Here is a 16,173-nt window from a genome sequence, read left to right as displayed (position 1 = left end):
GTGACGCCAAAAATTGCAAAACAACACTATAGTTAACCATCCCGCAGCATGTTGAACTTCAGCTAGAACTTCAGAATGCTAGATGAAATTAAAATTGCAGTAATAACATATTGCACGATGCTGATGATGATTTTCGTTTACTCATGCTGGTGTAAAGTTGAGGAGAGGTTTTACATAAAGTGAAATTTGCTATCGTTAAAATCAGTTTTAAGGGCTCTAAAACAGATTTCATTCTTTACAAGATGAATAAATTGCTTAATATAGTGTTTCTGGACATGTTCTGATAACAGTGCGGACAAAAATTTAACTTGGGTCGGATTTGAAACATCTTGGTAGAAATCCAAGTAAAACAAATACAATATTTTTAAATGCAATTTTTTTCTGTTTGTTATACACTGTCCGAATAATCCATTCACCCTCTATATCATATCCTCTATAGAAAAATAATAACTTTTATCAAAAGTTTATCATTCTTGAGATAAGGCTCGTTGGTTACCGAAGCCAAAGGCGCTTCGAATTTTGCATTAGTGTTTCTTAAATCTGAGACTATGTTACTGAATGGTTCGTCCTGTAAGAAAAGTTATAATCAAGTTAAATATGCAATAGCCGTACTCTCGTTATGGAAAGTATGTCATACTGCTTACCTGATTTAGTATAGCAATCTGATGGCGGAAGAATGTGCTTGTCTCGACCTGACCGTACGTTTTTCCAGATAGCAAAATTACATTTGGACTTTTTCTCAACGCATCGTCGGACAGTTGCTCCAGTTGTACGTAAAGTACGTTCTCATCGTTTTGTTTTGTCGTCGCCACCGTAGCATGAAGTCGTAGATTCAATCCAGAAATTACAAAAACTGCACTGGAGAAGGATGTCTCTGGAGCGGCTCTTATGCGTTTCGTAAAATTCTCTACTTTCCAAAAGTACGTGAACACCTTAGCATCGCCGGAAGAAATTATGGTATTGTTGAATCGATAGACCTCATAGTCTCGCAATCCGCCACTGTTGAATATGCAAATTATCATACGTAAGGATTCAAACGACTTTGTAAAATATTACTCACGTAAGAAACTTCTTTTCGGCGGGTTGGTCGATTGGTTTAAAATCGATCGCTTGTGAACTTATCCGATCATTAGTAGTAAAACGAGCTTTCAAAGTATCATTTCTGGAATACGTAGTTGAGAGGTCTTTTACCAAATCACTGTTACTTATCAAGGAACCCTGACTTGAAGCTTTCTCGGCATCTTCGTCGTCTTCATAGTCATCTTCAGGAAACATTATGGTTGGTGACGAAGTCGTCGACGCCTTGGGTACTGGACGCGCTGATGTCGTAGAATCGCTCACTGGTAATTTTATCCCTGCTGTTTGCGGCAATGTGGTTTTTGATTTCGTATGCTTTGTGGTCGTTTCACGCTTAATCGTGTTGTAAATGGAAGATTGTAGCATCGGAGGATTGTAATGTGGGTCCCGAATCATTTTTCGAAGATTACTTATCTCTTCTAGCATCTTGGCTTCTAATGTACGAAAAGCCATCAACATTTCCTCTGCATGCACAAAACATTTGGTTTCATTACTTTCAGATTAAACTACTACTTTGTGTCGTGTTACCTGTACCGCATACTCCAACCAATGTTTTGCTGATCGAAGCTTGAGCACTGGCTTCAATATCGCCGGATGTAATGGTACATTGAGCGGTTTGGGTTTCATACGGAGAGTCAGGCGTTGTGGGAGCTGTTAATCATGCACGAGAGGTTAAAATGTACGTCAGAATCGCGACAATTCTGCTAACTAATGTCCTAATTGAAACAATACCTTTCTCAGCGCTTGAACCATCTTCGATGCCATAAACGACGGAAATAAGTACACTGAATAACAAGTACGTAACCGTAATCTGACTGGTTTTTAACGCCATCGATCGTAACAGTAGCTTATTGGAAAACTTTATGCGCAATGTGCATCAGTAAAAAATCACCACTAATCATTCAATCGTTATCAGTTAACTTACAATTTATACTTGTTCTACCAACACTTTTTTCAATTTACACTTTATGTTTTGCAAACACTCACTCAACGCATCACGTATACAGGTAAACGGTGCGTTGTTATAAGTATGAACGTGCAATGTTCTGCAGTCACAAAATACCTTACCCTTTTAAGAAGCAAGAGATCTTCAATCTATTTATAATCACTAAAGAAAAATAGAAACAACCGATGTCTCTTTCCCGCATGTCATACGAGAACACATCTGAGTACCGTTTCAGGATTATAGAAATTTTTGCCCTGCGCCACAACGAAACTCGATTTTTTTGTTTGCAAATATTGCTTCTGCTGTATCCTCAGTCTCACTAAGACATAAAATGCTCATTTTAATGTCTGGTTTTAAGTTTCCCTGGATCGCAGATCGACGAAGCGTAACGCTTGCAAACAAAAAAAGGTGCTAGAATTAAAAAAAATCATTCATTACGGCCATTTAAGTGATATTCGTTGAAAAAACTGCTTCTAAACAAACTTCACTGTTCATTCAAGTTATCAATCGAAATGTAGCAGCTGTACATAACAGTATAAAATTAAATTGTGCCATTAAACCGCACAAACCGACACAAAGCAAATTTATTTTTTTTATGTGTGGCATGTATCGGTGAAGTGCGTGAACCGTGACCATCAGTCAGTTATAGCTATACCTTTCTAAAATTCTAATCTAATATGTAGTTTCTGGACATCATTCAAGTGCAAATACACAGTTAACATTCTAAACACATTGAACAAATAATTATGAATGTTTTTTGTTTCAAGTAATAAAATTCGTTTAAAGTTCAGCATGCGTAAATGTTTCGCACCTGAAACTATTGCATCTCACATGGTATTATGTGTTTTTGCTGCCTTATGTGTGACCCTTTGGTTAGCTTACATTACATTAGCAGCACCGTTCCACTGGCTAGTTTTATTTCCTCGACTAACCCCTACTAGTTGGTAAGCCACAGTAAACACCAAATGTCCGGAAGGTGTGGCGTAATGCATGGTGTCTAATCGATGTGAATTAGACGTTTAAAAGTGAACTGCAATTTGGAAATGTAATGGTTGCCTGGAATAACAATTTAATTTTTATTCGCACTTCCGCAATAGCGCTGCTTGAATTTATTACTTGGTACATTAACTAAGTAGATTTAAATTCATCGTATTTTTTAAAACTACAAATATGTAATTTCGATAACTAATGTTTCATAAAAGTTTTTTACAGAGTTTAACTCAAATTTAGCTAGGCCAATAACTTCAATGATCTTCTGATTGAAGAAAACGGTGCAATTATGGAAACAGTATATTGTGCAGAAAAAAGGTTTGCCACTTAACTAATTTTGGAATTCTGTTTCGTAGGTCTTTTTTTTTTTTGCTGTAAATACCACTGTCCATACCTAATTCAAGAGGTTATATAACATTAGTTAACGGTACTCGAAAAAACGGAATTTCGCCGGCCTGGCGGCAAGTCAAGAAAGTACCAGAAAGGAAACAAGAAAAAAAACTAAACACATTGCGTTTGTTTTTCTATGATGTAATTGTATGTTATACTAAATAGCATAGGGTGCCATTTATTGAACAATTGTTTTGTAATAACACTCTTCATTTAGGTATGTATTTATCAGATTTATTCAAAATGTTGTTTCTATTTATTCAGAAAGGAGGGTCTGGTCGTATTGCTATTTAAATTATCGTATTAATACCATCTTTTATTCCATTGAACTGAACAAATAGTGATGATCAAAATAATTTGATATATTTTGTCTAATGAAGTTTACTTTGGGCTACTTAACTTAGCGCTATAGTAACATATTCAGAGTACGAAAAAGCTCTTTGAAAGCGGTGCAGAATATTGCAGAGCGGTGCGATCAATACGGTCTTTTTCCTGTTTAATTATTTTATTTGCTTATGAACAATCAGATTGGGTAGGGAAAATTATGTTGTATATTTTGTGATATATCAAATGAAGCAAAGTAATGGTACATGAAAAATGGATTTCAAGTAGAAGGTTAGCATTCACGGATACCCTCAACTTATTTTGTATCATTCGGTTGAATGCAGAGAACTGTCGTTAAACATGTTTTCCATGTTATTGACCCTACCTGTGCTACAGACGAAGGAGACTTTCGAGGCTGGTGTATATTGCAGTGAATCAGGTTTAACCGCTACACCTATTCGACGAGATAGGCAAATCTACCATTTAACTTTCTCTGTAAACGCTTACTTCCGGCGAAAATATTTCAAGCATCGACACTGTATGATTATACTATGGTTAAACCATACAACGACTAAAACAAACAATTAAGTAAAGTTCGCACCAAACCTTGTTTTTAAAACTGTTACAATTTAAATTCTCATTTGCCATTTAATTCGATTTTACTCAAAAAGTTAGCTTTTAAATGTTGTATGCCAAATTATTAATTTTAAATGTTGTATGCCAACGGCTTAAACCAGGCTAAGAAACGTTCAATGAATTACAATGTTGAAATCTATTGGTTTCGAATGGTTTTGCAAGAAACAGATGAAAACGAACAAACACACATTTTGGAGGTTTTGAAATTTTCTTGATGACATTGAGATTTAAATATCCTGATACAGAAGCAAAATAAAATTAGTTTCGAATTTCCGAACTACTCGATTAAATCGCGACACATGGCTAGGATAACTTATTATGGACGTTTTTATCCATTTAATTTTTTTTTTGTTAACATATACGCATTGAAAGAATGTAGGGGAAGTTATAGTCATCAAAAATGTTAATTTAAACATCCCATCATACTTATAAATATATACTTCTTGTATAGGTCAAGGTGAGCAGCATCTGGCTCGGGATGTATGCCATGTCGTACCGATCGCAATTATCGTTACCATGCAGAATGAACGGAATTCCGATTGTTCGTTACGACCGTATCAGAATAAAGATAAATCAAATAGGTTTTGTGTAGCATCTAGTAAGTTATATTATGTGACTATAAAATGTATCTAGACGCAATGTCTTTGAAAATGAAAATTCAAAAAACAAAATCGAGAAAATAGAATACCTAAAAAATAGCCTAAAAGAATAATACAAAAGCTCTTCTAATCGAAATGAGGTCACTAAAACCGGTATGCCTACTAGGCATAGCCTGAATGGGTGAATGTTGGAGGGCATAGTTTTGTTTTGAATATACAGCCAACGCTATAATAGTCTCTTTTTAAACCTACTTTTATTACCCTAACAAAAAGTTATAAAGTTCTATGAAGAAACCGCCCAGACCATTTTTTAAATAAAACATCCTTATGGCATTTCATATTTACAATTACCATTGCGAAATCGGGCACCTGGCCTGCTAAACTACACGCAGAAGGGTTTCAAAAGTTTGATGATGCTTAAGGGATTTTCAATGCTAAGCCATATGGCACATTGACACCATGCATAGAGTTTATTGCTCCGAAAATATGCGTATGTTAATCGCAAGGTGCCGACTGATCGGTACTTTTCTTTTGGCCGTCGATGCCTACGCTTTGGTCCGGTGGCCTCATGATTGCTACATCACAGTACGTTAAAGTAGCTCAAGAGCGAACACAAAACTGTTATGTATTCGAAGCTCTTGAATTACTTCCAAACGAGCAGAGTAGATCGATGAGAGTAAATTACTCCGATCATAGAGGAACAGGGTTGCAATACACATCGCCTGGTGAGAAATATTTGGGGATTTTAATTGAATTTATTTGTAAGTCTTATTGTTTGGACGTTTTAGTAGGAACACCAAATGATGGGAGTAAATAAGTTGGAATTAGTATAAAATGTGGTTCCTAAGCATTTCATTAGGTCCTAAGGATCAATAGTGGTCTATATCGGATGATTAGCTTGCGAACAGGAAGCTGGATTCGAAGTGATCACTAGCCCTGTTGGTGTAAATACTTGATAAAAATTTGACGAAGTTTAGGGGTCAATAATCTAGTGCGCATTTGTTACAAAGTACATATTGCCCCTAGCTCTTCTACACGAGGAATCCATCCCCACGTCCAACATGCGCACGCTGCATCTTTCATCACTTTTCGGTCTTCACACTTTGCGCTATCCGTTATTTTCGAATAAACCGCATACGCTCCGTATTCTTTCGATAATTGGCATTTTAGTAAAATGCTCTTATGTTTTTATAAAACGAACATTTAAGAACACACTTTTGCAAACACGTTCATTAAGCAAACTTTTTAACCTTTCTATTCCATTTATTAGTATTTGCAGTATATTTGGCGGACCGAACGGTGAAAGTACACTTCAAAACAAGTTTGAAAACTTCCAAATACCGTTGCATTCCCCGCTACGTTTGTTTCCCCACTCCACTTTGCTTTTCATTCGTTGACTTTACCTACATGAACGAAAGAGTGTGCCAAAGAAACGAATGGAGTGAAAAGCAAACAAACTAAACAGGGCTCTTCAAGCAAAATAATTCTTTTCAAAAGTGTTCGTGCCGTACAGGAATTTCAAAGAAAAACTAAAATTATTTGTTTTCTATCATTCGTCGAAGACAATTCGAAGCGGTAGTTACTGTAGAATGTGTTACAAATGTTTAAACATATAATTTAATGCTGGCCATATTCCGTTTATCAAAGAAAACAAACATCTCCACGTTGATTTTGTATTTCCCCACGGGGAAACCATATCTTCATTGTAGGAAACCGTTTGCCGACCCCTGGTTCAAAGCATCAGCTGATGTTTATGCGCCTGAGAGCATGTTTTCTGCCTGATGGCTCAAATGTCCGTCAGTGTTTGCGGTGACTTTCATAGGCTCGGTCGTGCGCTTTTGGCGTTTCGTTCTGTTCCTACCGCAGTGAATTAGTTGCCAGCGGTGGCTGGTAGTGCCGATTCGCATAGCTTTTTTTTACTGAGGACTGCCCATACGTATATGGAGCCTTCGCTAATCACAAACGTCATGCTGCTTGCGCAGTCGAACATGCTGCTGCAGTCTTTGCTCGTTTGCGCCGAGTGGAATTTAAGGTCCCACTAAACTATCCCATGCCGGTAATTGTTTTCACCGCTTTCGAATGTGCTTCCATGTACGGAATGCATTTCAAAAGTTACGTGTGCTTATTAGCGGGAAACGGGAAACAGCAGGAAACGGTACATAACGATCTCATTACTTTGGCGAACGTTTAAATGAAATAGTTTATTGCATGATAGTGCAGTGGCGTTCTAGTGGTTCAACTCTAATGATCTTCGGATTATGGAGGCAAACCACCAATAAAAAAATAACCAGAGTAACAGTGTAACAAATAACTCTTTTTTTTGCAAACAGCGATATGTATTTTTATTATAGTGCTCAGTGTATTTGCTAGAATGATCTTACAATGCTATATACACCTGTTAGCGTGATGTGTGCGATTCTTGTCCTGAATATTGTCATATATTCAACCTGGTTATTAGTCAGTAAAAGGTTGGAAGTAATTAATAACAGTAAAGCACATCGTCATGCATTAAAGGAGATAAATGTTGTACGTTTTGATTCGTATGTGTAATATATAATAACGAGTAATTTAACGTTGCTTGCAGTTGACAAAAGTTATGTAAATAGCAAAACTTAATCTTTCTTTAATTCCATTGTTAGTTTGTGTGATATGCATTCAACAGCTAAAGGTTAAAACATGACAAAGTGTTGAAATTATTGTTTCTACTGTTATTGTTCTGTGCCTTCCTGTTGTATGTATATGCAACAATACAGCAGTGCAGCTGCAGTTTTGTGCTACAATAGATGAGTAGTTAAAATTTGGCAGTGGCTAAAGTGTAGGCATCAGTGCTTATTTAAATTACCTTATGGTGAAAACGGTGGCTGAAGAAACCCTACGCGTCCGAAACCCAATCTGCGTTGAAGTTCGCGTTCCTTCATCGGGATCATGAACTCTGTGAAACCGTTCAACGGCTTATGTATATGTTTTTTTGGACTACTATCAGCACTAAAATGTCTCTCATTAGAAAGCGAAGACTTGAAGCACCTGTCGGAGCGAGATATAGGTAGGTGCAGTAGTTAATAAGGAAAGCCAGGTTTTGGATGTTTGGTTTACACACGTTAATGGATTTCGTCCATTTAGCACCAGACGTTACTCCTTTCACTTACTTGCTTCAGGCAACGCTTGCAACTTTTCTCTACACGCTTGATTAGTCCTTCTTTCCTTGATTGCCCCGGTCGGTTCCCGGTGGCGAATGCATAGGTTAATCTCGCCAAAGAGTCTGTAGTAGCTGTATTTAGTTTTTCTTTCTCAACCGGATGGCTATGAACTTGACTTTGGGTCCATATTAAGCTCTGCCTTATGTCGATTCGTAAACCTGCCAGACTGCCCGCAGAAATAAGTGAAAGTTTGAGAAACCTGAGTGTGTCGGTGCTTACGCGCGGTCATGTGATTTTCAGCTGTGTGAATGTGGCTGAAGATACTGCAAATAAAATAGCTCTTTCACACCGCGTGGTAAGGCAAGCAACTTTTTTACTCAAAGAATACCAGGGACTTGTATCCTTGAGATGCCCATATATAAAACATGAAAAAGGCCATGTACAATGGAATCCAGCGAGGATCTGGGTTTTAGTATATTTCCTCAAATTTTCTGATATGGTTTATCATAGCTTCAGCGGAAAGGAATATATTTTCTCTTTTGGACTACGTTCCACATAAGAATAGCTATTTATCAAAAAGTGCTACTGCTACATATCTTTTAACTTTAGAAGATAAGATAGATAAATTAACAAATTTCATATTTTTTTCGTAGTTTCGAAATGTATAAAAAAGACGCTCCCCTGCAGTGGCAATAATTTATGGACTGTAATATCAAAATAGTATAAGAATAGTTTTGGCACTCGAAATGTATCATTTTATTTGAGCATATTACTGAGCTGAATATTTCGCATCCAAATAAGCGGGAAGGTGCTCAATGGAAGACTGATTTAATACTATTATAAGCTAAAAATTACGGTGGGTTTGTTAAAATTGTGTCTATTCATTTCAAGAGGAGAATCTAGCCCGGGCCCCATTTACCATTTTACCAATTATGCTGTGAACTGAATAGTAATATTTCTGAAAATAGAATTATTCAGAATTTTTTACACTTTGTCATTGGTGAAACACCAGTAGTTTAATTCTCAAAATATAAAAAAGTTGCATTGTACAACTTTTAAATTATACCATCCAAAATACGTACTCATGTTCATAAATTATAGATCAACGAGTTGGAAATCAAAATACATATTGCATACATTTTCCATTTTTCTTCTATTTTACTGTTTACACATAGACAAGCAAGTCGTAACTCATAATAGTATTGTAAAAATTGAGTTTTTATTCTAAAATACTTGGTATTTTAAATATTTTCAACCTATAGAATTATTATATTTTCTTATATTTTCAGTCGAAACATTAGTGAAACAATGGGCTCCATTAGTATGGCTGGCACCAAATGAAAAATATATGCCCGGTGACGTATCTAAATTTCTTCAGTATGTCCATGCCGAGGAGGCAAAAGTGACGACAGTATACCCAGGCAATGAAATTACTGAACTTGATGATCTGGACAGCTACGATAGTAGGTTAGCCAATGAACTTTCCTATTATGATCCTGTTATTCAACTACACCAAGGGCGCTTTCGGAATAAACGTAACTTCAAGGATCCCTCAGTTTCTCTTGATCTGCTGTTTGATTTCCCGATTGGCAACGAGTCAAAAAGCTGGTACCTGGTGACCAATAGCAACATCAATGAACTGATTGCAGACAAGGAATCGTTCCTGTATGGACAAAACCCACTAAAAGAAAATGTGCCAATTTATGCAGTGATCAGTACGTGCAAACAACCCCCAAGTGGTCTGCAAAATACACTTGAGATAAGTTTGCCATTTTCATTGCCAGCAACGACGGTGTCATACCCATCAACCCCCATATTTCATAATATTAATTATAAAGAAAATGGTACGATCAATGGCCGATAGCCACGCTGCATTCATCTAAAAGTCTAATTACATTGCTTTGGTTGTGTTTTTGTCTATTTCAGAAGTTACATATACTGCAAAGGATCGACCGTCGTTGAAGCGGAAACTTTATTCTTCAACTCCAAAGAATATATTTGAATTACAACCAAACCTGCGGAAAACAATCAATGCGGTAGAAAAAAGTATTCGGTTGATTCGGAAAAAACGCGAGATTCTAGAAAGTGCTGAGCAAGTAACTGATACCACTATAAGGTCACATCTGCGTGAAAACGATGAATTAGCCACTGCCAAGAAAGGGGGTTTCAATTTTGAAGATGGAACAAGTGAAAATACATTCAACATGAACTTAGATGAATCGATAGAAAATACGCCGCAAAGCGAAGAAAACCAAGAATGGGAGACAATAACAGAGCGAAGACATGACACTTACGATAATGAAAATGAAATTTCCTCAGATTATCCCCACTTTCACGTCACTTATTGGATGTTCTACCCGTATAGTCAGGTATGATTGATTTACACGAATGGACTATATACGCACAGAATTACATTTATAGAATCTTTTTATTCCAGGGCAAAGTAATATGTACCATCGATTTAGGACCATTCGGGCCATGGCCAATACCGCTAATATTTGGAATATGTTTAGGCACAACGAAGGAGTTTGGAAGCCACGTTGGAGACTGGGAGCATATGAGTCTTTTCTTCCGAGGACGGAAGGAACCTGATGTAATGACATATAAATATCTAACTAAATTATATTTTTCGTATCTTTTAAAACTTTTTATTCTATTTCTTACTTTTATTTTCTATTTGTCAAAAATCCAACTACCTACGACCCTAAGGAGATGTACGTGTCGGCACATGATGCGGGAGCTTTCTATTCCTACGAAAGGCTTACTGGAACATTCGAATACCATAGACAAGAAACAAGAAAGGGAATTTTGCAACAACCCTCATTTCCTAAAACTGTTGTCACATCTGGAAACCATCCAGTACTATTTGCCGCGGAAGGATCTCATGGTCTATGGACTGCACCAGGCAAACATAAGTTCGTTCGTGTCCCTCGTCTCTACGACATCAATGGTTTTGGGTTGCCCTGGTCTACGTGGAGAAATGTAGAAATCATCCACGAAAAAAACCCAAGCGGTAAATCCATATAAACCTGGCTTACGAGTTTGAAACAAACATAAATTTCTATCGATTTCAGGACGAAGTACCACGCAGCCAAAATGGATGAAATTCAACGGTCGGTGGGGAAATCCGAAGACCAAATGTCACCCATTGAAGAGGATTGGATTGCATATCTGTGAATTGACCGATGGTCCAACTGGTATTCCTCGTAAAAAACACCACTTCCAATGTAAAGCTCGCTAGTGAAGTCCGCATGCTTAAAATACGTAACGTGTCGTTCAATTTACAAGACTGATTGGTGCTAGAGCAAATATCTTGTCGAGAGTTTACTGCTCGAATAACCCACCAGTCTGCCAAAATGGTTTGCAAAATCTCTATAGACTAACTATTTATTACCTTATATTGGAAAACCCTCCACAGTTTTTATTTTGTCTTCTTTCATTGTCTTATTTTATCATCATTGATGTTTTTTATTTATTGTTTACTATAAAATTCTAGATATCGAGCGAGAAAAAAACATGCTATAAGGCAGCGTCCACATCGAATGCATCGTAGCGTAGCGATTTTGACACTCCGTCGTAGTGTAAATGATGGTCGAGAGGCCATAGCCACGACCATATAAAATAGTTGACACTACGATGGAGTGTCAAAATCGCTACGCTACGATGCCGTGTGGACGGCCAGTAACAACATCTCTGGGCTTATCATAATTAGGTTTAGTCTTGTAGTACGAATCAAACGCTTCGCTGTATTTGTTATGCTTAGATGTAAATATACAGTTTTAACTGGGGTGGAATTCGAAAAAACAAATAAAAAATCTGTAAATTCAATGAACCCACTAGACATTTCTAACAATTTCGCTCAAAAACTCCTCAACGCGAACAAAAAACTCATTTTTGTATGGGTCGAGTCCGGCTGACACTAAAATTTGAAGATTTTTCAACATATAGAACAGTTTTCCGAGCTCCTATATTTTTGCCTTACATTTCGCGAATCGGGAATTTGACATTTAATACGCCAGGGAATCGGTAATTGATGATGATGATGATGGTTGTTTGTGAATCGGTAATTAATTGAATAAGATCATTAATTTGAAGGGTGTGCCGTAAAAATTGGTCCATAAAAATTATTAGCAAATTAGCTGTTTTAGTCATTTTTCCACACGGTAACATTTCGTAAAAATCAAGTAGCCCGGAAAATCTTACTTTCGGTAAAATTGCTGATCTTGAAACAACCCAGCGAACGGTTTTGCTCGAATCAGTTCATTTTACAGGCGAGGGGTAGGGAGAATCCCATCTCCACGAAACTCTACTGTGGACAAGATCGAGATAGCTGCTATTGATGCTATGCCCTGACTCTTTCTTCCTCATTGGGTCATGCATTTGCTGTTAACGCGAAATAAAAACCGGTTGAAGGTGTGCGTGAAGCGGAAGGCATATGCATTGTATGCGTGTTGAGGATTCTCTTTCAATGCTTTCTGCTGTGTGCAAAAAGAGCATGCCTCAAATGTGCTATGTCTTTCACTCTTATTGGACCTGTGTTTGTTTGTATGTGTTATGATTTTTATTCTTTGTTTTGGCACAGCTGATTGCTGAGCAATGTAGCGGTCTCCAGATTTACAAGCGTTCGAAATTGGTAGCAATCGCTGCACGGTTCTGTTTGTTTCAATAATGTGAATGGCGATTATTAACCAAACTGTAAAAAGTAGCAGAGAGGTAATGTGTTCACCGAAATCTTTGGAACAAATATTAAACATCATCGCAAACAATTATATTTCATGCGCTTGAATTCAATACCAGGTGCGCACATTTTTGCAAATCTTTTTGTCACTCGACGACCGAAAAAACATTTACGCACATTTTGACAGTTGACTGACTAACTGACAACATTTAACTGTTTGCAAAGGTTGCAGTACCCGGTTTCACGTGCTGTGCAGCAGAGAAACTGGTACAATACCCGGTTGACAAAAATTCAAATTTTTTGCAGCTGTCATGTAGTACCAGCAAGTTTTTCCATGGCAGATTGCTGGGACTCTTGCTGGAACTACATAGTACCAGCAACAATGTCAATTTCTGTCAACCGGGAACCCAACCGGGGGTTTGAAATCCAACCGACCATCCCCTGTACGAAAGGACTCCCGGTTGACAAAAATTCAATTTTTTTGCAGCTGTCATGTAGTACCAGCAAGTTTTTCCATGGCAGATTGCTGGGACTCTTGCTGGAACTACATAGTACCAGCAACAATGTCAATTTCTGTCAACCGGGCTGACTATCCACGTACATAAGGGAAACGGTCTTGTAAGCCCTTAACACTAGAATACATTGCTTTGGAAACTTGCCCGAATGCTTTTTAGGGGTCATTTTGACCCCTATTTTGAAAACGCTATAACTTCACTATTTTTGAAGATTTTCCAAATCCGTAAACTGTTAAGTTTTAGTATATTTATTGACTATCTTTTGGCGTTTTTAATTTTTTGATGTACCCCTTCATCATTGCGCTAGCTCGGTGTATAGCAAAAAAGATCGGTATGAGTCGAATTAAAATCCTTTTCAACTTTTATTCTTTCAAAATGTATCATGTAAATTCAGAAAAAAGTGTGCGCTATGATGTTGATATATTCCATATTTTTAAATTAACAAACAACGCCACAAATTGATCATGAAGTTGTGGATTTTAACATTTTCCATAGGTAGTTTCCGTTCTGCGCTTTGTTCCGTTATTCCGTGCGCGAGCATTTCGAAGCGTTATGCGCGATGCGTTACTATGGGAATTGGCGTTATTTTTAATCTTTGAGGTCAATTTCTGGAGTCATTTGTAATGGCAAAAATATTAATTTATTTTTTAAATGTTGCTCAACATACTAAATTTTTAGCGCACACTTTTTTTCTAGATTTACATTAGAGGTTTTGAATGAATAAAAGCTGAAAAAACGCAATTTCGACCGCTTTTGCTATACACCGAGCTAGCGGAATTATGAAGAAATGCATCGAAAAACCAAAAACGTCAAAAGATAGTCAACAAATATACTAAAAAGTAACAGTTTACGGATTTGAAAATTTTTGAAAAATAGTGAAGTTATAGCGTTTTACAAGTAGGGGTCAAAATGACCCCTAAAAAGCATTCTAGGTATAGTCAAGTTGGTTCTCGGAACTGATCAAACAGAAAAATCTGAATTTTGAAATGAATTTTTGTTTTAGATATAGCTCTGGATTTTAAGAAAAGCCTTATTTTTTTATGAAAAAATATTCAGCCGTTTTCGAGATATTAAAATCGAAAACTGCGTTAGGGTCAAAATGACCCCAATTTGGATTCTAGTGTTAAGGAGGCAGGTGTGGCCAAGTTGGATGTAAAAACTCTTGCACACCTGAGCAATGCCTGCCAAGGTAATACCAAAGCAATACTTGACAACCTCTGTTTTTCTGTCAGAATAGCTTACCTTGGCATTGCTCATGTGTGAAGTATCAGCGCAAGTTGTCGACAAGTTGGCGACGACAACATTGTTTTAAATTTCATTCTATACTCGTTTTTACATTAAAAATAAACAACACCAGTTGTGTTTGAATGCGAATGGTTGTTTACGCTTGGTATACTGGGTTGTTTACCATTTCTGTACTAGGTAATATTGAATTGTCAAACATTGGCGAGGTTGCAACCAAAATTTTTTGGTTGAGCAAGATTTGGTTGCAAACTTTTCCGACAGATGGCGATACCATAGAATCTGCATATTGGCAGTGAAAGCTAAAATAGCTTAGAAAAACCTCTCGTTCGTAGCGCGGCTTCGAGAGCCTCTTTCTAATAGTTGTACGGCTAGATTTATAATGATCTGTTATTTCCTATAATGTTTTAGCACATTAAGCGTTTGTTTGATAACGTCTCATGCAATCGAACTAATAATTCTACTCAAACCATTCATAACATTGCAGGCGGAATCGGAGCCAGTGAAGGTTACCGGTACGGTAACCGGTCTCAAACCTGGCAATCATGGTTTTCATATTCACGAGTTCGGCGACAATACGAATGGCTGCATGTCCACAGGCGCCCATTTCAATCCTCACGGTAAAACGCATGGTGCTCCGGAAGCCGAGGAGCGCCACGCCGGTGACATGGGTAACATAGTGGCTGATGCGGACGGTGAGGCGAAGGTAGATCTTGCGGTCAGCCAGATCACGTTGAGTGGAGCGATGAACGTCGTTGGCCGCTCACTGGTTGTTCACGCCGATCCGGATGATTTAGGCCTAGGAGGACACGAGCTCAGCAAAACGACCGGCAATGCCGGTGCTCGATTGGCTTGCGGTGTCATTGGAATGTGCAAAGCATAAACCAGTTCTTTATTCATTCCTTATCGAACAATAACCAAGTGAATTATTCATTCGTTCGCGCCATTGAATGCATTATATTTGTTTTACTCTTCAGCTCTATATGTACTAACTATTTCGGTTATCTGGGTTTTTCTGTTTAAACTCTCAAACCTCTGTATGACACTGCGTTCAGAGAGCCGAGCTGTGGTCATCTATGATAAATCCTATTTTGAGCGAATAAAAATGAATTAATTAAATTACAAAAATGTGTTCTGAAGGAATGTAAATCAAAACAAACAAGCATTACTGGGTTTTGGATGTTTACCTTTCGATTCTAGGGCGCATCAGTGGCTATTACCGGTGCGGTTGAGGGACTTCGCCCCGGGAAGCATGGACTCCATATTCACGAGTTTGGAGATTTCTCCCGAGGCTGCCTTTCAACAGGACCGCACTACAATCCGGATGGTAATGATCACGGTGCACCAGAAGATTCCAATTGTCACATCGGTGATCTCGGAAACATTGTGGCGCATGGCACTGGACTTGCGAAGATACAAATTGCCGACCATAAAATAACGCTAATAGGTGAACGCAGCGTTATAGGTAGGACGCTGTCCATAACGGAATTTGAAGATGATTTGGGGCGTGGTGGCCATGACTATAGTAAAACAACGGGTAATTCTGGAAATCGCATTGCTTGTGCAATAATAGGAGTTGCTCGCGAAGAATATTTTGCTGAACGTTTACATCTTACAACAAATGAGATATGATTTTTTT

General features: G+C 37.7%; 3 protein-coding genes across 3 annotated transcripts; 2 read left to right on the top strand and 1 right to left on the bottom strand.

Annotated features, from left to right (window-relative positions):
• Positions 1-363: 363 nt before the first annotated feature.
• On the bottom strand, positions 364-2,158 carry LOC131271252 (uncharacterized). Its single transcript, XM_058272661.1, has 6 exons — positions 2,003-2,158; positions 1,810-1,936; positions 1,606-1,728; positions 1,061-1,541; positions 645-999; positions 364-568 (listed from the first exon to the last, which is right to left on the bottom strand). Exons 2-6 carry the CDS (start codon positions 1,907-1,909, stop codon positions 434-436), a joined length of 1,194 nt encoding a protein of 397 aa, XP_058128644.1. The 5' UTR covers positions 1,910-1,936; positions 2,003-2,158; the 3' UTR covers positions 364-433.
• A 5,729-nt stretch (positions 2,159-7,887) lies between these two features.
• On the top strand, positions 7,888-11,379 carry LOC131271231 (uncharacterized). Its single transcript, XM_058272630.1, has 6 exons — positions 7,888-8,005; positions 9,389-9,943; positions 10,026-10,468; positions 10,537-10,692; positions 10,809-11,112; positions 11,174-11,379. Exons 1-6 carry the CDS (start codon positions 7,888-7,890, stop codon positions 11,338-11,340), a joined length of 1,743 nt encoding a protein of 580 aa, XP_058128613.1. The 3' UTR covers positions 11,341-11,379.
• Positions 11,380-12,473: 1,094 nt separating this feature from the next.
• On the top strand, positions 12,474-15,648 carry LOC131271193 (superoxide dismutase [Cu-Zn]-like). Its single transcript, XM_058272586.1, has 2 exons — positions 12,474-12,541; positions 14,946-15,648. Exons 1-2 carry the CDS (start codon positions 12,474-12,476, stop codon positions 15,415-15,417), a joined length of 540 nt encoding a protein of 179 aa, XP_058128569.1. The 3' UTR covers positions 15,418-15,648.
• Positions 15,649-16,173: the final 525 nt, after the last annotated feature.

The sequence above is a fragment of the Anopheles coustani genome, unplaced genomic scaffold, assembly GCF_943734705.1.
Source record: "Anopheles coustani unplaced genomic scaffold, idAnoCousDA_361_x.2 scaffold_12_ctg1, whole genome shotgun sequence".
Taxonomy (NCBI): domain Eukaryota; kingdom Metazoa; phylum Arthropoda; class Insecta; order Diptera; family Culicidae; genus Anopheles; species Anopheles coustani.
This window is presented reverse-complemented; position numbering and strand designations above follow the sequence as displayed.